Source organism: Notolabrus celidotus, chromosome 2 (genome assembly GCF_009762535.1).
Source record: "Notolabrus celidotus isolate fNotCel1 chromosome 2, fNotCel1.pri, whole genome shotgun sequence".
Lineage (NCBI taxonomy): Eukaryota > Metazoa > Chordata > Actinopteri > Labriformes > Labridae > Notolabrus > Notolabrus celidotus.
In genome coordinates this window covers 25,009,655-25,035,438 of record NC_048273.1, presented here as the reverse complement: position 1 = coordinate 25,035,438, position 25,784 = coordinate 25,009,655, and the positions used below count along the sequence as shown (strand labels likewise).

Sequence of the window (25,784 nt, the reverse complement as noted above, 5' to 3'; positions counted from 1 at the left end):
TTCCTGTGGAACTGCTCAGTGATTGGCTCTATTTCTTATTCCTTACTGCATTCAGAGTCCAGAAAATGTTGACAAGGAGACAACCAAGTCTATCTTATCCAAAAATATTATTTACTATCACTTCAATATACTTTATCATTTTGGATTTGAGCAAATCTGAGCCCTTGAACTTAAAAAAAAAATCACTGTATGTGTATTTATTGCTGATAATTGTTTTTTCGTCCAGGAGTAGTGTTGTTTATTTGTAATGTTATATTTCCCAGAGGTATATTTTTACCTAAGTACCTTTGACATGTTTTATGTAAAGTATTCTGGGTTTAAATTACTTTTATTTTCTTTACACTGTTTAAGGATGTTAAATCACATTTTAAATAATGTTTGGCAAACTTATATCACGAGAAGTGACAGCGAACATTCAGAACACACCTGTTACTTCTGTGCCACACTTGTAATAAAACAGAAAATGCTGCATGTAATAAACATTAAGTGCAAACAAAACTGGGTGTGTCTGTATAAAACATCCATCAGTTATTAGTCAGTGCTGTTTTTATGAGTTGATTTTTTTTCAGTAATCCTATCTGAAGTGTCCTCAGACTGTGAGGACACTTAGACTGTTCAATTTCAAGGTTCCTGTCACTGAAGGACTCCAGTCAAACCTGCTTTTCCTGTGAGTCACGCCTTTTGGCCAGAGGCGAGTGTTTAAGCAGTGTGAGTGGGTTTTTTTCTTAATAAAAGAGACAGTGAATAGGAAGGGCATGTTGGGTCAATGTTAGAATTTGAAAGATACACCTCGGCCAGTTTTTTGTAGTAATTCTTCCATTGGGTGCATCAGCTGGTCAGGTGGCTGTGTCATTACCCGTCATCAGCAGTTTTCCTCTGAGCGCTTTCAGCTTCAAATCTTCCACTCTTATTAAAGATAGTTAGCCGATGCAGGTTACAAGGGGTTAAAAATCAAAATATGTATCTAAATATTTTGCAAATGCAAAAAAAACTGCATAGTTTGTTTACAAAACCCTTTTGAAAGTACACTTTTGGTTTTCAGGATATGATTGTGCTGTTATGTGTTTATCTATATGAAATTTAAGTTGGATCCATGCATGCCTGCTTCCAGATTTTAGCTTAAAAACAGTTCTTAAACCTCAAACAGATCCTAAAAGCAGTACAAAATCAAACATGTCCACTTTCTATAGTATTAAACTGTGAAAATCTCCTGCTTTACTAAACATTGTCCTATACCTCACAAGGGTTTTCATTGTATAAAAACATAACCACGACGTCCTGAAATTGCAACATGTTAGGTAGTCCTCACTTTGTTTTCACTTTTGTCCCAATTTTATTAGCTTCCCTCAAATTGCATGGTGTCCTCAGATTCTAGTGTTCTTGGGAGTCAGAGTGGTTCTCGCAAAGATAGAACTACGAGAGAACAAACACACTCTCACACACTCTCACTGCCTCCAGCTGAGTTTGGAGGGGAGTGTCACAGATAGAAAAAAACTTTTTGGCTCAGCAGGTTAAGGGAGTGACAGAGAGGTGTGGTCATCAGCCTCCAAAAGCGATCCTCCCCTGCAGTTTGGTTGCAGTCTGCAGCAGAGGGTTGGAGGGTGTGAGCGATCAGGTGGAGACAGAGGGACGACTTGCAAGCTGCTGCGCCTCTCTTCCGCGCCGCTGAGTTCCCCCCAGTAGTTTCCCACGGTGTTGCTGTGGCTGCTGTTCACGCGTCAGGATGAGTTTGTATGGGTCTCAGAGGGCCCTGGATAGGACTGGCTCCAGAGGAGACCTAACTGGAGGGATGACCCAGCAATACGCGAGGAGCGAGGTGATACGCGGAAGCGGTAATGGATACGAGCCCTACCTGGAAGGATACAACTCCTACACCTTCTCAAAGTCCTCCATGGGCGGTATGGGAGGCGGAATGATGGGCGGCGGCGGCGGCGGCGGCGGAGCCGGTGGAATGGTGATGAGCAGCAGTGGCGGCGGCGGCGGAATGATGATGGGCGGCGGCGGAGGTAGCGGGATGATGATGGGAGGCGGCGGAGGTAGCGGGATGATGATGGGAGGCGGCGGCGGCGGAGGTGGCGGAATGCTTATGAGCGGCGGCGGCGGAGGAGGTGGAGGAATGATGATGAGCAGCGGCGGCGGCGGTGGTGGAATGATATCAAGTCAAATGAGGTATGAGTGCATGAACGTTTTATCTATTTGACCTGTAACCTCCTTGCTGTCACCTGTTACCCTTCACTGCCTTTCTGCAGTCAGTCCAAAAAGCTTCTTGCAATTAAATATTAATCCTGTCAGCTGATTATAGCTCAGTATTCATTTCACCCTGCACACCTTTAGTACACAGGTATTGAGCCAAAGAGATCTGGCAACTGCTGCTCAAACAGCAAGTTTGCCAAAACAAATGCTTGATCTTATTTCACACAGCAGAGCTCTTCTGCAAAGTCTAAAGCTTATTTGAAGTTGGACATAACCTGACATCTGTTTCTCAGATGCATTGTAGTTAAATGTGCTTCACAACAAAGTGTAGGCCTACTTAGAAGTGAGATAGTGTGTATTGGTGGTATGTTTGTCAAAGGAGTTTCTACATTTATCTGGCTTTACTGTATACACAATAAAGGATGCACAGTGACAACAGAAAAAAGCTGCACTGTAATATATGTCTTGGTGCTGAATTAAAGCTGCTGCTGTGCACATTTTTAGAATTATAACTCTGCTTCTTGTGTGCACAGCAGCTTCCCTCCCTGGAGAGAAATGCTGAGTGTGATTTATATCTCACACTGAACTGCCAAGTTCCCTCTGCTGCAACAGTTTAACACACGCTCATCCCAGAAACACGAGTGCCAGTTTTAGACCTTCCACATCATCACTTACAGATTAAACATGTCACTGTGATGCTTTCAGAACAGGGCAGAGAGGGCATCTGGCAGACATGAACTGTTCCATAAGAGATTAAAGACAATGATTAATCTCTGGATCCACACATTTTCACAAAAAGCTTTAAATCCGGAAAGTTCTGGTGTTGATTTGCAGTTTTGAGTTTTGTCAGTCTGATGTAAAACCTTTGAATTGCGGCAACAGATTACATCTGGTTAATGTGACCTCTCACAGTTGAATACGTTTCAGCATACATGTTCTCTGGTGTGAGACCCTTGTTTTTTTGACAGAGCATATAATGCAGAAAACAATACCTGGAATGTGAAATAGTGTCATCTTGAATATGTCCAGCAGAGGTTGCTCAAAATTAAATCGTAAATACTTTTCTCAGCATTGTCTTCAGCATATTTTGGAAATGCTCATCCACAAAAGTATGGGTTGACAAAGTAAAACTTCCGCCTTGACTATGACATCTGTGGTCAAAAGCTTTGATCATAAAATTGGTGCAGAGGAATAACCCGTGCATGTTTTCTCCTTTTTTTGTGCTCCCAGAGCCTTTTTGCTCTCTGTTAGGGCATGTTTTTTCTGGGGAAGGTTGTTATAATAGACATTCTGTACATACTGTATGTTAAGTCATTAGTGACAAGAGAAACTGTGTCTCTTTTGTATGGTTGTCAAGCAGAAACCATTCATCAAAGATGTGATGTTTATTTAAAGAAATGATCATGGGCTGGCAGGTTGTTAGCACTTTTACTTTCTCTGCATGTAAATCCATGTGAAAGTGTCCATAGATGCTGTCTGACTCTGTTGTGTTTTCGTGACTGCAAAGAGCAGACGTTCAAGGCATCGTCTGTCAAAATGGGCTCTTTATAAACTCGTACAAAACACATCTCTGACCGCTGAACCTCACCGCCCTGTTCTCACATTCTGATTGGTTCAGGATGCAAAACGCTACCCCTCAATGATCCCTTTGTTAGAGCTGTTTCCGAGAACATGAACGTGTTCTGTTTTTCACTTCTGCTGCACATCACGATGATGATCAAGATGAAGGCTTTTATTATTTAGAAGAATTACTGCTGCAGCCTCTCTTGATCTATGAGACACAGAGACTTCAATTTACAGCAGCGCCCAAAGAGTATAAGCAAAAGTAATACCGCTTGATGTATTGTACCCAATGACATTTCTCTGACTGTCCTGTCTGCAACAAAATCCATCCAATCCTCAGAGAGCGTAATGCATAGTTGTAATTTACATAAGATTTCAAAAGTTTCTGCCTTCTTCTTTTACATTTGTATGGTTAAGTTTTCAAGGGTTAAAAGTAATTATTAGATTGTATATAAACATGATGTTGACTCCATATAGATGAATAATCACCGCCGTCATCCTCATTTTTGTCAGTTTTGGAGCCTCCCTTTGCAGACAAACTGACAAGAAGTATTCCGTTACAAAAAAAGGCTTTGAGGGAATCATGAGCAATGAGAGTCTAAAGTCTGAAACTCAAATGTTTCACAGAACTTGAGACTTAGCTTAACCGTGCTTTCTCAGTCCAAGCAATTTCTAAGCATTAGAGATGATAAACAGGATCAATAGAGCTCCTTGCTGCAAAGTGTTTAAATGAATCACTGATCACTGATAATGATTGAATGGTAAAACTGCAAACAAAGTCTAAATATATTTGATGTGTAGGAATTGTTACACACATACAAAGGTTCATGTTAGCAGAGAAGTTGATAAAAAAGTTGGGAAAAAACACCATCATCCTGTCATATTGAGCTGGGCTTGCTTTTTAAAATGTTGCAGATGATGTTTGTCATTATCACAAAGAGCTCAAAGGTGATCAGTTTACTCTGCTGCCCCCTGCAGTTCCTCCAACCTCGGTTCCATCCACCAAAGAGCTATGATCCTGCAGGGCCAGTGCCAGGACTACCTGAAGAGAGCTGATCACGCCCTCCAGGTAAGGAGTCATGATCTGTTTGGTTGCTCTTCTTAGTGCCTCTTTTTCCTTCAGGTGTGCAAATAAAAAGACTTCCTGTGTCAGAGCTCAGTTTGCGAAACAACTGATCCTGCTGAAGCTTCACTGCCGAAGAAAGAAATGCAGAGCAAATGACAGGAATGTTTGGTGAAAATTGAGAAAGAGTTTGGGTGTTTTTTAATGCGGCTGTGAGGAAGTGTAATTAGAGCGAGGCTGACAGTGAAAGTATTTTGTTTATCTCTCTGCTGAATCTGTTTTTGGAGACATATTTCAACTTTAAATGAATCCACTGATGGCGTAAGGTTGTTGGAGAGAGTTCTGCAAACATTCGGTTACAGCCCACACATCTCCTCAGCCCCAGGTTGAGCAACTTCTTCTGAATTATGTATTTTTCTGTAAAGTTCTACACAAGCACAGAAGCTACAATTTTACAGCTGGAAAGATGCCTATATGTGATTTATTGGTTTGTTTACCAGTAACCAACCTCATGTCTATTTGGCTCCAGTTGTATGAGAATTTCATAATGTTAAATATCAGTTCTTCTTCCTTTGTCCTATAGGATCTAGTAAATCTTCTGCATGTCAACACAAAATGTTTTTTAAATTCAGCACTGCATTCGTTCAACGAAACATTGCAAAGTGTATTTCCCTGTTCTGATTTAAAAAAACAGCATGTAAAAACATTTTTTACACAATGTAAAGTTTACATGGATACATGCACATCACCAAAAACTGAAACAGAAACTAAGAAGAAGCCCAGTCTCAATAAACTGCTCATGGAATTCAATCAGTTTGTAAAAAGTGAGAAACATTTAGCAGAAAATCCACCTCCAATGAAAATGTTCAAAACTTTGAACTATTTAAAGTGGGCTTACACTTTTTAAAGGCCTGCTAGATGTTCATTCTGTTTTTTCTGTCCTGCATAGTGTGTTTTGTAAACTTGAATCTTGTGTTTGTATACTGCAGGGCGGTAACTCGGGTGAAGCAGAGCGCTACATGGTGATGGCTAAAGAGACCATTGAGCAGCTGAAGAGCTGCGCGATGGACCTGAGACAAATGGGCCAACCCAACGAGACCGTAATCAGGACGTAAGGAAGTCACCTCTCTTCACTTGTATATTCTTCTGGTCCTCTTCTCTTGTCATGATTTGTGATAAGTTAAAATGCAGCAGAACACTCGTGCTCTTTAAAATAAACTGGAAAGATTATTAAAAGCGAAACAAAAATCAAAGAAACCCTGCCCCCTCTCAAACCCATGTTTTGATTAGGCTCTAAAAACTTAGTTTTAATCCACAAATTCATAAGAAATATGAAATAAGGGTTTGAAAGTGTGCAAGGATGCAAAATGAATTCAGGTCCAGACTGAAGAATGAATCCTGATTAAGCATAAGCCATCATGCCTCCTTCTGTAGTCTCGTGTAAAACTAAGAAGCAATATACAAGCCTTGTAAATTGTTTTCTGTCTCTCCCCGTATCTGCAGTGTGGAATTCTGTAGAGACCAGCTGAAGGGAGTCCACATGGCCATCTCAGGCACTCTGACGAGGAGGAGGAGCACCAGAGGGAGCTCTGGAGGCTGGGAGGAGCCTCCGAGGAGCTTCCAGGACGCCATGGGTTGGATTGGACAACAAAAGGTTTGAGCACAGGCACACACACAACTTCACATCCTCAAAACAAGGCACACACACTGAGAGAGATGCAGCCCTGCACGGTTTCTTCCTGCAGGCAGAGCTGCAGTGCAGACTTGCATCGTCGAATGTTGGTATAACTATGGAGTTTAATTTGTGTGCTCTGGACAAAATAAGGCAGATGTGTCAGTTTGATTCACATGTCCATCTTTCACCTCAAACAGGATCCTGTGTTCATCATGTCTTTACAGAGTAGTGAAAAATGAAGGTCTGAAGCTAAATTGACTTCTAAAACTTTACATTTGTTGTTAAATAAAGAAACTACTAAGGAAAATCTTTGAGTTTTCAAGTCTTGGGAATAAACTTCCCAAGTTTTAAGGCCTTTAAATGATCTTAAAGATGATTGAAGGCTATGTACATTTTGTTAATACTCCCCCTCCAGGTTTTTGGTGAAGGAGTGACAATTTTGATCCTTAATCACAGGTTTTTTGCATCTTCATTTTACTCAGATGTATTTCAAAGACATTGAAGCCACCTCCTAAATATCTCTAAACATGATTTTTCAGTCAGATGATTTGATTTAGTAGTTTTTTACTCATGCACAGAAATGTAAATAAGAAGAAACCGCAGATATTGTGCAGAAAATTCAAACACAGATGTGAATATTGTAGCTTGATGCATTAACGATGGAAATCTATTTGTTGGGGTCATTAATGCCCAAAAGCTGAATAATGAGTGGAATCAGATTCAGAGAACAGATTAAACAATTTAACTGACGTGACTGACAGATCTCATTAAACCAGAACACTGTGCCCTCACTCTTTAGTTCAGACATGAAAGCATTCCTCTGTTGTGAGTTGTCAGACTCTGGGTGGAAAATGCCACAATCACAGCAATTATCTCTGACATTAAGAACAATGAATTCATGAGGAATCAAAAGGAGAACACACAAGGAGACACAGTTTTAAGGGAAAGTTCTGCAGGGGAACAGACAGTAAACAAAGGTTTTGCTTTTGTCTTTAATCCTCAGTCCAATTTTCCTGCGGTAGATTCCAGAGATGTTTTTAGTGAACGGGAGTAACAAGAAGTTTCTTGATCCAACTTGTTGCTCTGCCTCCCCCTGCTGGTGCAAATTAAGCAGACATGGAGAAACAAAGGAAGCTCTGCGTCTTTCTTTTCTGAGTTTAGCTTCTCAAACTGAACCTTGTCCTTTTTTAGCTTTACTACCGTGCTCAGTGTGTATTCCTGCTGTGTGTTTCTGATTAATATATGCTTCTCTGTGTCTGTTTATTTTCTAGCGTCTGATTGAAACTGCTTCCTGGGGGGACGATCCTGCAGCCATCGATCAGCAGTTGATCAGCCACCAGAGGTTTCACAGCTCCATCCAGAGGAGCTCCGAGATGGACAGGGCCAGAGACGAGCTGGTGGGCTCGCGGCACACTGTGTAGACATACAGCACTAATGAAAAGCTAAATCAATTGTTTTCATAAGCAGAAGTCAATGACTGAGCATTAACTTGGATCTATTGTGTAATTAAGTTGGGTGGGGAATATTCCCATGCTCTGAATCTGCAGCAGAAACAATAACAGGTTCACTTTAATTCAAGTCACTACAAAAACTGTTTGCCAGTCATCACCCTCGTTAAAGGAACCAGTATTTTTGAATATGATCAAAAGAAACCTCCCTGGACTTTAGAACCTGTACTTATTAATTTTATTGTATTATAGAGGAAACACCTGTACAATTTGTCAATTAAAGAGAACGTCATGCAGAACTTTACATATGATGATCCTAATCTCGACTTTTTGGGTAAATGAAAGTGCTTTTAGTTTTGGAGTTTGGATGTATCCGCTCAGATTTATAGACACAAAGAGAGCTCTCCAGCTGCTCAAGCAAACCCTTGAAGGTGTTTGTTATGCTTTTAGAAACAAACTGAGTATGAAATGATTCATTTGAAGTAATTTTATTTCAGATCACTTGATTTATTATTTATATTTTCATGAAAACACATCAAGTCTCTTACCAGATCTGCTTGATTCTCTTCCCACAGAGGAAGAAAGGAGACAAAGGGAATCTTCACGCTCTGGAACAGGAATGGGACAGTTTACAGGTAAAAGAAAAGATAAATAACACATCAGCTCACCACTGTTGAACTTGTCATGTACTTGATTTTCCTTTTTTTTTCTCCCCTGTGCTAGAAACTGTCATTTGGTCGGACCCAGCAGCTGCAGGACCTGCAGAAGATCATCCAGGAAATGTCCAGAGAGATCATGTGGGTGAACGACACAGAGGAAGAGGAGCTGGTGTTCGACTGGGGAGACAAAAACATTGACCAGTACATCCCAAAGAAACAGGAGAGCTACTCGGTAAGTGAGGGGGAAACGTTCAGAGAGGATGAGTAGAGACCGGGTTCATTTTGATACCTCTATGCTACATGGATGTTATCTAATTACAATGTTTCAGAGCGTTATTCTAGTTGATTAACATTCTTGGCAATCCTGTGAGTCTAAATGACAGTAATGCTTCTTTATCAAGTTAATATGCATCTCATGAGGGAGTAATCATCTGTGATAGATTAGATTTTGGCAGCTGCAGTCATCCACTAAGAGCGTAGCTACAGTGCTCCTCCAGCTGCATCCTGATGAGTTCTGTGTCCCCTGTGATTTCTGAACCTCTTCTTATTTAACAGAAACTGATGAGCAACCTGGAGGAGAAAGAGAAGGACCTGAACAAACTGAAGGGCAAAGTGGACACCCTCCTGAAGAACAACCATCCAGCTGCAGACAAGATCGAGGTGTGGACCCATCCAGTCATCATTTAAATATAGAAATATCATCGTACTTTTTTAAGGGTGAAAGTGGGAGCATTGCATTTGAACTTTGTGTGTTTGTGTGTCATTTTAGGCCTATAAGGACACTCTGCAGACTCAGTGGAGTTGGCTCCTTCAAATTACCAAATGCATCGACACTCATCTGAAGGAGAACTCAGCTTACAGCCAGGTAACAGGAAAAAGCATTACACTTTAAAGCTACTCTTATAGATATTTTTCTAAGCATTGTACTGAAATGATGTTTAAAGTACAGGGTAGCTTTTCCCAAATTTTACAACAAAATGGCAATTTAAAACCTTTACGGCCCATCAAACCTTTTAACAGACAACTCTAACCTATACGTGACGCTAAAATAAAGTATTGCAAAATTCTTTCATTGGCTAAAAGTATTCTGAACAACTATGTTTAAGAAATATCATTTTACATACACAAAACAATTTGTGAAGTAAGTAAATATAAGTAGAAATTAAATTGTAAAAAAAACATTGTTATTTAAAAACTGGAAATTGAATCCCTGTAGCCTATCTGCAGTTCTTTCAATACCCACATCAAAAGGTCATAAAAAGGCACTAGTGCAAATATTGTATCTGTTCCCTAACTAGCTAAAAACAAAACCTTGCAGAAGATTTGAAAGTATTAATTGATATTTTTGGCGCCCTCAGTGGTAGAATCAAAGAAGACAGTTTGGCAGGCTGCAAAAAAAGATTGAAAAATTCTTCTCCTCATCAAATAATAACAGGTTTAATCGTAATCTTACACAAAATGTCTTAGGTTAGATGTTTTACAGCTTCTCAATTAATCAATTAAATGACCATTGTCCAAATCTACACTGTTACTGTTACATCGCCCTTTAAAAATGAAGTGTAATATTTTTTGTCTTACATTGAAAGACACTCATTTATTTCTTATTCAACCAAAAATGCAAGGAAAAGTAAGAAAACCAAATAGCTCAAACAGCCATTGGTCTCTTATATATATTTCAAACTCATGTAACATTTGTATTTCTATAAATAGTTCTTCAAAGAGGCCAATGAGACGTACAGCGCCCTGCAGAAGGAGCACGAGACGGTCCGTAAGAACTTCGTCTGTGACAAGAACACATCTCTGGAGGACCTGCTGGGGCTCCTCCGTGGACTGGAGGTACACCAGCTTCTTACAGCAGTAACCCATGAGCTATGCGTATTAGAAAAACGTTGTCCAAAGGATATTGTGCATTGTTAGTTCCATATATCTGTTCATTCATTTTCAGCCTTTATTATTGCTTGGTTGGTTCGACTGGCCCCTATTATCTTCAAAAGGCAGCAGAACAGCAGGGGTTTGTGTAATGATTATTGATCGGAATGACTAATATTACTGTTTGTTTGATTCAACACCAGAGGGAGAAGGAGAAGATCATGGAAAACAAGAGGCAGGTTCAACATCTGGTCAACAGGTCAAAGAACATCGTGAGGCTGAAACCCAGAAACCCTGAAGAGAAGAGCAGCAGCCCGGTCATGGTGAAGGCGCTGTGTGATTTCAAACAAGACCAGGTCAGACTTCTAGTGATCTTATCACACATATTGCATGCTCATACCCCCGACTCTTACGTGACAGAAACCCAAGATATGCTAGGACCTAAAGCAAAGTAAATATTTGAAAAGTGCTATTACATTTTAAGACAATGCAAAGACTTGAATATTTAAGACCCTCATATTTCTTTAGTTTGTCTTCATGATTTGCTTTTTGGGAGATAGAAGAATTACACCACCACTTTTTATGAACCTGCAAAATAAAGTTTAACTTGGGTATACAGTCAACATAAATCAATTCAAAATCAGATCATTCTGGGTTCCACCTCTGCAGACAAATTGATCCTGTTGTCAAACTCCTTCAAGTCCACGAAGCAAAGTTTTGCTTTGCTTTAAGTCTGAACTTGTTATTACAGGTACTTTTTAACTTTTTTTTTTTTTGACTCATTTCCATCTGGCTTCATAGAAAATAATCTGCAAGAACGATGAGGCGATCCTGAGGGACAACAGTCAGCGCAGTAAGTGGAACGTCACCGGCCCCGGAGGACTGGAAATGGACATTCCCTCCGTGTGCCTGATCGTACCACCTCCAAATCCAATCAGCGTCAGTCTGGCCAACAAGTAAGATGTTTTGAACAGTTCATAGATTAGAAGACGCTAGAAGAAACCTTTCTTTTTGTGCTTTAAGATAACATTTGAATGTTTTATTTACAGGAACGAGCAGTACTACGAAGCCATCCTGTCGATCTGGAACCAGCTCTACATCAACGTCAAGAGTCTGGTCGCCTGGCAGTACTGTGTCCTAGATATCAAACACATCAATTCCCTTACCATCTCCATGGTAAGAATATAGACTGATATTTAAATGAACGAAATTAATTTTTGAAAGTAAGAAACTATTTGACACAACCATGAAATGTGTGTGTGTGTTCAGCTGGCCAAGATGCGTCCTGAGGAGTACCGCCAAATCATCAAGAATCTGGAGACTCACTTTGATGAGTTCAAAGTGAGTTGTGTGGGCTCCCAGATGTTTGCAGACGAGGACAAGAGGACCATCGAGAGCCAGTTCAGCGGAGCGCAGGACCACTATGAGACGCTGGTGGTGCAGCTGCCTACATACAGTCAGTGTTACAGAAAATACAGTCACAACGCTTGCAGTTTATGGTTTGATCAATCTGACTTCTGACTACAACTTTGTTCCGGATTAAATCTGTTTTTTTTTAAGTCCTTTAAACAATTTAAAACATTTTGAAACACAGAATTTCTATTGCTTAAGTTTTCAGGAATTCAGCACATCATGTTTGATATGAGATTCCACCTCCAGAGCCAAATAATCAGATTCTTCATTTTTACACAAAGCATTTTTTCTTTACCCAGTAATGACACCTCTTGTGTCTACTCACAGTTGTACAGGGGGAGATAGAAGTGCAACAGGCGGCCGAGCTGCAGCACCAACAGGGGCTAATTTTACTACAACAGCAGCAACAAGCAGCTGCCGAAGCGGAGGCCAGGAGGTTGGAGGAGGAGGCCAGGAGGCTGGAGGAAGAAAGACGGAGAGCAGAGCTGAGAAGACAGGAAGAGAAGAGAGCAGAGGCGGCGAGGAGGGAGGCAGCAAAGAAAGAGGCGTGCAGGAGAGATCAAGAAATTAAGAAGGAAACATTGAAACTGTCAAAGGCAGAGTCAGCAAGGAAGAAGGCGGCGGTGTCCTCATCCCACAGCTTAACTGAGCTGCACGCGCTCAGACTGAGGCTGGATGGCGCTGAGGATACTCTGGGTCAGCACATTCATATCTGCCTCGGAGATGACGGGGTGCACGACTGTGGCCTCAAGATCTCTCAGTTAGAGGTAGACACAAGAACTCAGAAACACAGACACGCAAAACTTTAATATTCATAACCTCTTTTATCAACTGCAATAACTGTATGCATGTGTGTGTTTTCTTGTAGATTGTGCAGGGAGATGTGGACTCCATGCGTGCAGAGTTCTTACGCCTAAGGGATCGTATCATGAAGGAGCTAGAGGGCATGTGTGATTCAGATAAAGCCCAGTTCCTCCGCAGTGAGGTTGGAATCATCAACCAAAGACTGGGGAGTCTGGAGAGCAGCTCATCAGCTTATCTGCAGCGGTTAGTGTCCAAAAACATACCCAGACTGTTTATTTTTAGTTGAGACAGAGCATCAAGACAGAACAGACATAGTTTTATTTAAACCTGCAAACTAAAGTACACCAATATGACAGTGCAACAGACTGGAACCCCATCTTCATGTCAGTCTTGTGTTAATAAGTCATAAAGAATCTGAAACCAACCAAAACAAACGAAACTGCTCAGATAAAGTGACATCTACAAATTAAAGGTTGTGTCTTCTTTTTCTGCAATGTTTCTCTCTTCTTCTAAATCATTTCTTCCTCTCTGTTAGGCTGCGGGCTCTTAGGGACATGCTGGAGAGTGTGGCTCGAGCTGAAGACATTGTGAAAGTTTATGAGGCAAGACTGACAGAGAAAGAGACCACCTCCCTAACTCCTGGTGAAGTGGAGGAGTATGTTTTGGCTCTGAAGGTATTTTGAAACATTTTCTTGCAATATGTTTCGTGTTCAAAATGCTGCTTTTTTCTCAGCCTGACTGGACTTTCAGTGAGTAGTTTACATGCATTGTTATAGTAAAAAGAATCACATGATTCTGCAAAATGTAAAGGTTCCCTGCACCTCTGCTTCATTCCTGGTTAGCTGAGGAAGTTACAGTGAACCCGACTGTTTTAACTTTTGAGTTCATGCCATCGCGTTTTCTTGGATGTCACATTGGAGCTGTACTTTCTTTGTGTTGCCGATTCACAGAAAATGAAATTAGACCTGGATCAGAAGAAAGATGTTCTAGCCTCCATGGAGTCAGAGCTGGCCAAGGCTAGCCACTGGAATGGCCAGGTGAGCGCACCCTACCACAGGTGTGACATGATGCTCTCCAAATACACGGAGCAGGTGAACCTGCTGTCCGACCGCTGGAGACGAATCCTGGGACAGATTGACACCAGGTATGTTTCTCTTTCTATGAACATTCTGTAAAAACAAAATGCAAGGAAAGGTGAATCAAACCCAGAGCAACTCCTTCAAACCAGCCCTCATCTAATTACAGTTTGGTGTTAAAGCGAGATCTCTTTCTCTGTGTCTCACATTCATCCAAAGTTTTTCAGAGACTCCACAAAAAAAGATCCTGAAGCTAGATGCTACATGATGAACTATTTCTTCCACTTTCTCAGAGTCCAAGATTTGCAGACGTATCAGCCCCAGCTGCAGAACTACAAGCAAACCAGCACCTCCCTGAGTGACTGGATCGATGCCACGAGAAGGAAACAAGATATCCTACAGTCAACGAAGATAGAAAGCATTCAGGCCCTGCAGGACCAAATAAACAACACAAAGGTCTCATCACAGCTCTTTACTGCTTTAGTTAACTTGCTGCGAGTGTTTGGAGTCTGTGTGCTTGTGTGCACAGTCAGCAGACACCTGAACTCTTGTGTTGTTGTGTTCTTTAGGCCCTGAACGGAGAAATCAAAACAAAGAGGGGGACAGTGGACAGTGTGCTGAAGGACAATGACGCCTGTGTGATTTCTATTAAGGTAAGGAGGCTTACTTTGATGATGCAGACTTCAAATTAAAGAAAGTAATTCATTACTTTTTATGGATTTGTTATTTGTTTTACAGGACTATGAAACAGACCTGAACTCCTACACCTCTGGTTTGGAGACTCTGCTCAACATCCCGATCAAGAGGACAATGCTGAAGTCTCCATCCATGGATCTGAATCTGGAGGTAAAGACGCAAATTTCAAAATGTGACAAATTAGGACACTGAAGCAATTTAGTCTACAAATGTCTGACATTGTTATTCTTTAATTTAAAGGACAGGATTGTAAGTTAATTTCTGTAAATCAATGACGGGATGTCTGAATTAACCCTTGACTGTTTTTTTCCCTCAGGCTACACAACTCCAAACTCGTTACATGGAGCTGCTGACTCAGTCTGGTGACTACTACAAATTCCTGGGAGAGCTGCTCAAAAACATGGAGGAGCTCAAGGTACTGATGTTTTTTTTGTTCTTTGACATTGTGCATTTGCTCCTGAGGTTTTATTCTTAGTTTGTTCATATCTTTTATCACAATTTAGCAGAGGAACTCCTCAGCAGGGAAGAACCACCAATTTTATCAGACTAAATTTGTTTTAAACTGAGCTAAATTCATAGAACGTGTATAAGAAGTGTGCATAACCACATTGGCACCACTTGTGTTTGTGGACTACAGTTTTGAATCCTTGAGTTTTGCATTCTAATGTTGTTTTTTAAAAGCCAGATTAGAGTGATTACAGATCCTGATAGGATCTATAATTTAGGCTTACTGTGGTATTTTTTGGCTTATGAAATAAGCCTTCAACCATGTTCTTACCAAATACATGAACAGTCCACTCATCTGAGTGTGTTGAAGGACAATCAAATAATAACCAAGACATTTTACAAGTCATCAAATGAATCATATGTCAGTCACAAGGTAGCTATGTGTTAAATTAAACATAGCTATATCACCTATTTGTAACACAATAAGAATGTTTACTTTTATGTCCAAATTGTGTTAACAGATTTTATCTCTGGCCTGAATGGCAACTAACTGGAACACTTTTGTAGGGACTTTAGGGCACTGGGTGGTTGCATCCGTTGATCTAGTACGATTAGCTGAACACTTTTGTACCAATCATGCAATGTGGTGATGTATTCATCACTAAAATACATATAGATGCCTTCGGAGAAAGTCCCCCTCTGTATTGATCTTTGCTTTGTCTTCCTTACAGATTCGTAACACCAGGATCGACCTGTTGGAAGAAGAGCTTCGCCAGTTGAGAGACGACATCCAAGATCGAAACGCCAAGAACAAATCTTTGGAAGACTCTGTTTCTCGCATTCAGCTGGAGCTGTCCAATTCTAAAGACCAGCTGCTGTCGATGGAGGTGGTGAAGCAAAGCACAGCGCTTCAGGTCAATGCCACCAAGGAGAGCCTGGACAGTACCCAGGGCAGGCTGGCAGACCTCAATGAACAGGTGGCACGTCTCACATACCTGCTGGAGGAAGAAAAGAGGAAGAAGAGGCTGGCAGAGGAGCGCTACACCCAGCAGCAAGAGGAGTACGAATCTGTACTGAGGAGGAGGCAGAAAGAGCTGGAGACGGTTAGCTGGTCCAAGGTGGAGTTAGAGAAGAGTGTTGCAAGTAAGGAGCAGGAGATTGATCAGCTGCGGCGGCAGCTGGCTGATGAGGCAGCGAGGGTGAAGGAGCTGCAGAAGGAGATTTCAAAGGTAAGGAGCCAATGCAGTTCGGAGATCAATAACTTAAAACTCAGCTTCGACTCCCAAATCCAAGTTAGCCGCACAGACGTGCAGAGGCTGTCATCCAGGAGGGAGGAGGACTCGGCTGAGCTCCGGCTACAGTACGACCGGGTTGTTGCAGAGAGAATGGATCTGGAGGATGAGCTCATGAGGCTCAGGTTGTCCATGGTCCAGGTTGAAGAACAAAGGAAGAGGGCAGAGGAAGAAGCCGCAAGTCAGCGTACTGTCATTACCGAGGAAGGACGCAGGAGGAGAGAGCTGGAGAGTAAGGTGGAGGGGCTGATCAGGCAGAGAGGCGAGGACAGCGGCCAGTTTGAGAGTGAGCTGGCTGATGTAATGAAACGCCTGGAAGATAAGAGTGAGGAGTTAGTTTATGTCACACACAGTCTAGAGGAAGAGACCCGCAGGAGGAAGACTATTGAGGAGGGGCAGGGTGTTCTTGAACAGTCCTTGTCCCAGATGCAGTCAAAGCTAAGCAGTGCGTCAATGACGATGACCCAGCTTCGGGAGTGCAAGGACGAGCTTGAGAAGTTGCGTTTGGAGTTAGAGAGGGAGAGCAGAGAGAAGAGTAGAGTAGAACAGAACATGAGCAGGTTACAGGGGCGCATGAAGGAGCTTCAGGCTGTGAGGGATGGGCTTGAGAGCCAAGTGGAGAACCTGAGGGAGGCTAACAAAGAGGAGTTGGCCAGAAGAAAGCAGCTAGAAACAGAGATGGAGAAGGCCACCACAACAATAACAGAGTACAACCGCACCATTACCACACTACGTCAGACCCAGGAAAGCGCCGGCATGTCAGAGAGGAAAGCCGAAGGAGATCGTCTTAGGTTGCAGGGGGACCTGGAGGAGAGCTTGAGACAGAACAAGATCTCTGCTGAGCGCATGACACAGCTTAGTGCAGAGCTGAAGGCCCTGCAGCAACAACTCCTCCAGGAGCAGGCCAGAGTCAAAGAGGCAAACCTCAAGAATGAGAGTCTTTACAAAACGATAGAGGAGAGGAACAAGGTGCTGAATGAGAGCTCTGTTGAGCTCCAACGTCTGAAGGAGATGACGGAGAGCCAGACCAAAGAGAGGCTGAGGCTGGAGGAGGAGCTAAGGACAGCTCGACATGAAAAAGAAGAACTCTCAAGATCCAAGCAGGGACACGCCGAAGAGCTCTCCTCCCAGATTACTTCCCTTCAGCTGCAGCTTCAGACCAGTGAGCGCAGCAACGTAGATTACCGCAACCTTGTCTCAGAGCTCTCCTCGGAGAGGGAGAAAATCAAGCTGGAGGCTGAGAAAATACAAAAGCAGGCCAACGAGGTACATGGAAGTTTGGCTCTTAGTCCTGGAATGGTCTCATCTTTCCAAATCAGAGTCCTAATGTGGATCAATCAAGTAGCTATCACTGTCTGTAGACAAACACACGCTTGCATGCTGGACCACTTGGTAACTCTGATTTGAACACATACCTATATGTGTTTAAATAGATTTGCATGCAAAGGCCTTTCTGCTTGCTGTCTGCCTGCCTGCACTGTTCAAACTGTGCTGTCATTCAAATACTGTTTGATTATTGTTTGTCTAATTTAGTTCTTTCCTGTGTTTTGTAGAAAACATTTTGCAAACTTGTAAATACAGCATGAATGTATCCAAAAAAACAACTGATAAAATCACCTCAAATATTCAAGTATTTGTGGCAGTTTAAGATCTGTCCATCAGTATTTACACCCATCTATACGCATCAGTTATTTGTGCTGCTTTGCATATTTACAGAATGTAAAAAATAACTTTTTCAGTCACAACAAAAGAATAATTAAAGTAGTTGTTTGGATAATTTTGTAGTTGTAGTTACTGTAGATAATGTAGCATCCACACGGTTTGTCTGCAGGATTGGGAAGTATGAAAATCAATATCTTTCTGACAATTTTATGATTTTTCTTGTACTCTGGATACTATTCTTTATCCAGAGGCTGAAACTGTCTGATGTAAAGAACAACAAACACTTAAATGTGCAGTAGCCACTATATTGCCATTACCTATTTACTTCCCAACCTTGTAAGGCATTGTCTCGATAATGTATTTCTGGGGGTAAAAGTAGTTTGAGCAAAGGATATTTTGGAGGAACGCACAAAGATTTTTTTTTATTCTTGGACAGAAATTCTACACTCTATTACTTTTCATGTAGTCTATTTTGTTACTGTACAAATGTAAGACAAAAGACAGGAGCTACATCAAGAGCAGAAATATTTCACTACAACATTACTTTTGCACCTTATAAAGCAAAGGCTTAAATTTTTGTAATTCAGAATTTGCTGTCCGTAAGAAGGAGAAGAACAAGTGTGTGTGCAATCCTCTTTCATGTAGTTTAAGATTAAAGCATACCAGCTAGGATGAAGTCTTGATGATAACATGAGCATTTCTGATAGTTATTGAAAATGGATTTAGATTATCGTTTCATTTACCCAACAATTGTACACCATGGTGAGCAGTGCAGAAATGTATCTTTCTTATCATACAGTGCATTTCTCAACTTAATTTTGTGTAAACTAACTTTTTATCTGTGCTCTCTCTCTCTCTCTCTCTCTCTCTCTCTCTCTCTCTCTCTCTCTCTACTCTTCTCCCTCCCTTTCCCTGCAGATAACAGCCACGATGCAATCAATTCAATCCAAGTACAATGATATTGTGTCTGAGAGGGATGATCTGTTGCGGAGACTGCAAATGTCTGAAACGGACAAAGACCGCCTCAAAAGGCTGGAGGATGAACTTAATCGTCTTAAACTCACCCTCGAGTCTGAGCTTCGCAATAAGCAACGCCTGCAGGAGGAGAGTGACAGGTTGAAGAAGGATGTAACTCACTGGAAAGACCAGTATGAAAGCAAGCAGGACCTGATCAAGCAGTATGATGCAGATAAGGACCGTCTGGAGAGGGACAAGAATTCACTGAAAAGTGAAATAGATAGGCTGATGAGAGAGCTCAGGGAACTTGAGGATACATACAAAAGTAAGTTGTCAGCCATCCAGAAAGAACTGAGAGACATGACAGCTCTCAGACAAAACATGGAAGCTGAGCTGAGGAAAGCAAAAGAAACCCCAGCCTTAGATGCCTCAAGTGTGATTTTTGATGGAGTCCGCAAAAAGGTCACAGCAGACCAGCTGCTCGACTGTGGTGTTTTGGACAAACCAACATTTAGCCAGCTTGCAAAGGGACATAAGACCGTCCCTGAGGTGTCTGCTGACAAAAAGATAAACCTGAAGGGCACAGGCCCAATAGCTGGGGTGGTGGTTGAAGGCCAGAAAGGTTCAGGGTCTGCAAATGGACTCCTGTTCAAGATGACTTTCGCAGAAGCCAAGAAAGATAATCTTCTGCCACCAGATAGTGTTGACCTGCTTCTGGATGCTCAGGCTGCCACGGGTCACATCATCGATCCTAGGACCAATCAGAAGTACACAGTCGCAGAGGCGTGTGATCAAGGCGTGGTCGATGAAAAGGACAGAGGGAGATTGTTAGCAGCAGAAGCAGCAGCTGTAGGATTCAGTGGTCCTACCACAAGCAAACCCCTCTCAGCATACGAGGCCATGAAGACAGGACTCATTGACAAAAACACAACTCTGCGCCTGCTACAGGCTCAGGAGTCCACGGGGGGCATCTTAGATCCAGCACTCAGTGTGTTCCTTCCCAAAGACATAGCCATTGAGCGTAACCTGATCGATGACAACATTTACCGGGCTCTGAACCAAAGACCTGAGCTCTACCTGGACCCAGAAAGTGAAGAGGGTGTGACTTATATGTCGATGAAGAGGAGATGTAAGGTAGAGCTGAACACTGGCCTTCTGCTTCTTCCTGTCCCTGAGAAGATGGATACCTCCAAACTTGTCTTTGAAGGTGTTCGTAAACCTGTCACAGCTAAGCAGCTGGTTGATTGTGGTGTGCTCGACAAGCCAACATTAAAAGATCTAGAAAAGGGGAAGAAATCTGTCCCAGATGTGTCTTTGGATAAGAAGGTGTACCTAAAGGGGACTGGATCAATTGCTGGTGTGGCAGCTGGACCAGCAGGGAAAATGTCTTTTACAGAGGCCAAGAAACAGAAGCTTATGCCTGCTGATATTGCAGATTTGCTTCTAGATGCCCAGGCAGCCACAGGTCACATCATTGACCCAACAACCAATGAAAAGCTTACAGTAGATGAAGCATGTGCCAGAGGGGTGGTGGACAGAACAGATCTAGATAGACTCTTAGCAGCAGAGGCTGCAGCTGTGGGCTACAGGCATCCTGGCTCAGCCAAGCCTCTGTCAGTGTTTGAAGCGATGAAGAAGGGATTAGTTGATCAGAAGACCGGGCTGCGTCTGCTGCAGGCCCAGGAGTCTGCTGGTGGCATTCTAGATCCAAACCTCAGTGTGTTCCTCCCTAAAGAAACAGCCATAGGGCGCAACATCTTGGATGATGACCTCTCCCGTGCTCTAAACAAAAAGCCGGAATGTTACCTGGACCCAGACACCCAAGATGCAACTTCCTATGTATCTCTAAAGAAAAAATGCAAAGTAGATCCAAGAACAGGGCTTTTGCTTCTTCCTGAACCTAAAAAGCCAGTCACTGTCCAGGGGCTTCGGGACCAGGTGTCCGTCATGGATCTAGTAGATGCAAATCTACTGAAACGTTCTGATATGGATCAACTGAGAACGGGAAGATTGACCAGCCAGGACATTGAGAAGCGCCTGAGCCCCTACCTAAGAGGTTCTACCTGTATCGCAGGAATTTACGAGGAGGTGGAAGAGAAGGTGTTGCCCATCTATGAGGCCATGAAAGAAGGGCTGTTGCGACCTGGAACCACTCTGGAACTGCTTGAAGCTCAAGCTGCCTCAGGCTTTATTGTGGATCCAGTGAACAACCATTACCTGAGCGTTGATGATGCCTACAGTAAAAGGCTGTTTGGACCAGAGTATAAGGACAACCTGCTGTCTGCAGAGAGGGCTGTGACTGGTTACAAACTGCCTGGCACAGATAAGACTATCTCCCTCTTCCAGGCCATAGAGAGAGGCCTAGTGGAGAAAGGTCATGGTATTCGTCTGCTAGAGGCACAGATTGCCAGTGGTGGTATAATTGACCCTGAACACAGTCATCGTATTGACGTGGACGTAGCCTACAAGAAGGGTTACTTTGATGAGAAAATGAACAGGATCCTCAGTAATCCCACAGCTGAAACCAAGGGCTTCTTTGACCCTAACACAGAGGATAACCTTACCTATATGGAGCTTAAGAAACGCTGTATCACAGACAAAAAAACTGGCCTCATCCTTCTGCCCGTCACGGACAAGTCCAAACTAGAGTCGACCCTGAAGAACACACTGAGAAGAAGGAGAGTGATCATTGTTGACCCAGAGACAAACAGAGAGATGACAGTACGTGAAGCATATGACAAAGGGCTGATTGACTACGACACATTCATTGAGCTGTCTGAGCAGGAGTGTGAGTGGGAGGAGATCACTATTACTGCCCCGGATGGATCCATAAGCTTCAAGATTGTTGACAAGAAGACAGGAAGAGAGTATGACATCACTGAGATGCTTGAAAATGGCTTAATCAGTCAGTCAGATCTAGATAAGTACAAATCGCGAGCCATCACCATTACTCAGTTTGCAGATATCTTAACAAACCAGACCAAGCAGGGATCATCATCAACTTCAAGATCATCAGCAGCCACAGGTAAATCTTCAGTGACATCTACGTCATCATCTTCCTCTAGAACTTCAGCTTCTCCAGCTTCATCTTCGGTGACATTTTCATCGTCTTCTTCTTCTAGAACTTCGGCTGCCCCAAGTGCGTCGTCTTTGACATCAACATCAACATCATCAACTTTGAAAGCTTCAGGAACCTCAGGTCCATCGTCTATGACATCATCATCAGTCCGGTCCAGACCCTTGTCACCAACCCTCGCCAAGATGACCACAACAAAAACTACGACTTACACAGAGCGAAGCTCTACCACGGAGCGAAACTCTTTCTCAGAACGAAGCTCAACAGGAAGCAGTCTTTCCTCCGATCCTGTTAGAAATATATCCAGTGTATCTATCTCTCTGGGCTCCCCTATTGTAACAATAGGTGAACAGGAACCTGTAGGTGCAATTTTTGACACAGAGACTTTAGAGAAGATTTCCATCACAGAGGCTTTAGATCGTGGTCTCGTTGATACCATCACTGCCCAAAGACTGCTGGAGGCCCAGGCATGCACTGGAGGTATCGTCAACCCCGCCAATGGCCGCAGGCTCGGCATCCAAGAGGCTTCACGTCTGGGCATAATAGACGAGGACATGGCCCCCAAGCTCAAGCCTGCCCAGAAAGCTTTCATGGGCTTTGAGGATTTAAAAACCAAGAGGAAGATGTCTGCTGCTGAGGCCATGAAGGAGAAGTGGCTGCCATATGAGGCAGGGCAAAGGTTCCTGGAGTTCCAGTTTATAACAGGGGGGTTTCAGGACCCAGAAAAAGGCTGTAGAAGAACTATTCAAGATGCTTTGAGCATGGGCTGGCTGGAGGAGAGATCTGCCCAAAAACTCCAAGACCCCAAAAGTCACACAAAGAACCTGACATGCCCCAAGACCAAACTTAAAATCTCATACAAGGATGCTCTGGATAACTGCCTGTCCGAGGAAAGCACTGGAGTTAGAATGCTTCCCGCATCATCAATGTCCTCCAGTGGGATCAGCAGTCCTTACAACATGTCCTCTGCACCTGGATCCACGACTGGTTCGAGGAGTGGCTCTCGAAGAGGCTCCCGCAGGGGCAGTCTGGACTTGGGCTCCCCTGTAACATCAAGTAGTCGCTACACCTTCACCTCTATCAGCTCCTCTACCAAATGAGTATTATCATTTGTCAGATAACAACATTGAAAAATGTGTGTTGTATACTAACAACAGTTCAAGTATGATTCCCTTCAAAGATAATCATTTAAACCTTTTTGCATAGTTTTAGATTGAAGCTTTGGTGTTGCTACGCTTTTCAAAATGTTATGCTGCAACGATCACAATTAACACTGCCAAGACTGTTTTTGTAGAATTGGACCAAAGTATCAACGGTGTCTTTGTTAAGGTATTTGGATAAAAAATTAAGTTGTTCTTTTTAAAAACCTTAGTGCCTCTAAAAGGCATAAAATGCCACATTATTGCATGCACTAGTAACATATGTCCTACCTTCTTTGAATGTTATTTCTGTTTAAGCTTTGCTTTGGTATTAAAACTGTTTCATTTAACATCTTATATGCCTGCTTTGTCAGTGAGGGGAATGCAAAGTGGGGTTACAAATATTGTTATAATTTTTTTACTGAATCTGTCATAATCAATGGTTTCTTGCTGATAAATGCTTCAGGTTTTGTAACAGTTTCCCAATATATCCAAATAAAAGAGTCTTTTACTCATATTGATTCATGTCTGTTCTTGTTCATGGTTTAATGGAGAATGGAGACACTTATGGTGACTACATGTGAGATATCAAAGATATTCTCCAGTTTGGAGATAGATAGTGTAAGGGCCCACAACATATTGTTGGCCTTACTTGTGTGAAATGGTTCAAATAACTTGTAAAACTATAATTATAAAGCCCTAGTAATGAAACATGACACTGCTTAGAATACACAGTTTCAGTTTGGTCCAGTCCAACTCAAATCAGTCCCTCCAGGAAGTTGCGATTTCGCGATCGCATCTATCAAGCAAATTCAACCAATCAGCACGATTTTTTCGCGGCCTTGCAATTTTATACAATCACCGCAACTTTCCCGCAAATTTGACCAATTACCTTAATCTCAGCCCCTGTGCGTTATCGGTTTTGTCATCAATTTGACTTCCTTGGAACATAAACGTAAGTCCTCACTTGATCAGCACTTTTCAACAACAAAACACGCACAGAGAACAGGTGAAAAGGAAGGACAGCAGGCAGGACAAGTGACCATGACAATGTTGTTATTTATAGATTGAGTGGCACAGTGTTCGCTTGGTCTCTACCTGCAGCAGGTGTGCTTTATGAACCAGCTCTCCCCACCTCAATGCATCTGTCTCATCTTCATTGATGATTTTCACCCCCGGTGTGCGTTAGTGACAAAGACACAACCGGGGGACGTCTCTTTAATATTTGACGTTTGATGTTGCCGCCATTACCATAAAAAGCTCCGCGTCTACAGCTTGATTTAATCCAGTTTGGTGAAACATCAGACACCTTCAGTAAGTTTTGATCAACTCCTAGTCATCAAAGATGCAGATTCATTTCAGAGTGCTGTGAACTGTCTGTGCCTCAGTCGCTGTGAGGTGCATTCAGGGACCGTCGTAAATGTGCAATACAGTCCTTTCATGGCATTTTTCTGTGAATCCAGAGAATCAAAATACAGTCAGTGGTCACATCAAGAATGTTTTCTTAAAACAACTGTAATTTAGCGTATTCACTTGCCCCTGAGATGTTATTGGAGGAAAAAAGCAAAAAAAAAAATTCGCAACTTCCACCGCAATTTTTTCAAAAAGCTGTCTCAAAATCAGGCTTTTTGGGCCGCAACAATCACACAAAAATCCCGCAAAATCCTGGAGGGACTGTCAAATTAAATGTTAAAGACAATAAGGGAATCGTAGGGCAAATCCAGGTATGACCGGATACACAGCCCACTTTAAAACAATTCAGCAAAACAGGCATATAATGATCCATCACTGTATATGATAAAGTGATGAATAAAAGATGCACCTAGAAGGTAAAGTATGATAAGTCAAACTGGATGGGAAATCTGACTAGAGCACATATTATTTTATCTAATAAAGGCAAAAAGCCATAAAATAAATCTAAATCACGCATTGATATCACTAGGGATATGATAATTGTATTGTATGAGTCAGGACACTGATACACCACTATATCCTTATTTGAACGTAAAGTTATAATTCCCAAAACAAAGCTGAGCGTAAGAGTGGTAATGTGATCATTTAAGTTGATTGAAAATATTGTTTTAAATTCATGCTTTTTGCAGTTTATATCCTTGTATTTTTGATGATTGATGCCTGGATCATGCCACCTGGAATATTCACGTATGCTTTGTCAAAATCCTTATGCTCATATTTCCAGTTCGTCGATGAACATGAATGATTATTTAACTGTGCTAATTAAATTAGTCTTCATTGATGTCACATAATGCATAAAAACATTTATTTAACAACGCTTTTTACTAATGTGGTTTTAAGTGAACGATGAGAACTGATTCGCAGTTGCGAACCGTTCATTTGGGAGCCGTTTTATATGTAGATTGCCCACACTGCCTGTCCCCTGCATGCCCCATGAATCTTTTGTTCACACTTATTGTCTACCCTTTGTTATTGTTTACATGGTTTTGATGTGGATTCGTAAAGTAGTTCAGGTGTAGAAACACCAGGTGGCATAGGCGGAGCGACCGTGGGGGCAGAGGGTGCGGCCGCCCCACGTTCAGCAGGGCCCCCCTACTGAGCTACTTTTTGACAGGACCAGAACAGCCCATGTCTGTCCCTGTCCACAGTCGATGTTGTAATTAAAAAAAACACACACACACACACACACACACACACACACACACACACACACACATCAACAATTTAAAGCAACCTCCCGTTGTTGTTCAGTTAATGATCCTCAGAAATCCATATATAC

General features: G+C 42.3%; 1 protein-coding gene across 2 annotated transcripts; it reads left to right on the top strand.

Annotated features, from left to right (window-relative positions):
• Positions 1 to 1,576: 1,576 nt before the first annotated feature.
• LOC117808131 (desmoplakin) lies at positions 1,577 to 23,547 on the top strand. Of its 2 annotated transcripts, none has more exons than XM_034677671.1 (24): positions 1,577 to 2,169; positions 4,735 to 4,825; positions 5,809 to 5,930; positions 6,323 to 6,473; positions 7,766 to 7,891; positions 8,518 to 8,577; positions 8,666 to 8,833; positions 9,157 to 9,261; positions 9,371 to 9,466; positions 10,312 to 10,437; positions 10,674 to 10,826; positions 11,272 to 11,426; positions 11,520 to 11,646; positions 11,740 to 11,926; positions 12,211 to 12,650; positions 12,752 to 12,930; positions 13,223 to 13,361; positions 13,638 to 13,831; positions 14,057 to 14,219; positions 14,333 to 14,416; positions 14,502 to 14,609; positions 14,776 to 14,874; positions 15,638 to 16,135; positions 18,779 to 23,547. In XM_034677671.1, exons 1-24 carry the CDS (start codon positions 1,724 to 1,726, stop codon positions 22,991 to 22,993), a joined length of 8,232 nt encoding a protein of 2,743 aa, XP_034533562.1. In that variant the 5' UTR covers positions 1,577 to 1,723; the 3' UTR covers positions 22,994 to 23,547. The 2 variants fall into 2 exon arrangements, with proteins under 2 accessions (XP_034533562.1, XP_034533557.1); XM_034677666.1 differs by having other exon boundaries at positions 15,638 to 17,464.
• The last annotated feature ends 2,237 nt before the right edge of the window (positions 23,548 to 25,784 follow it).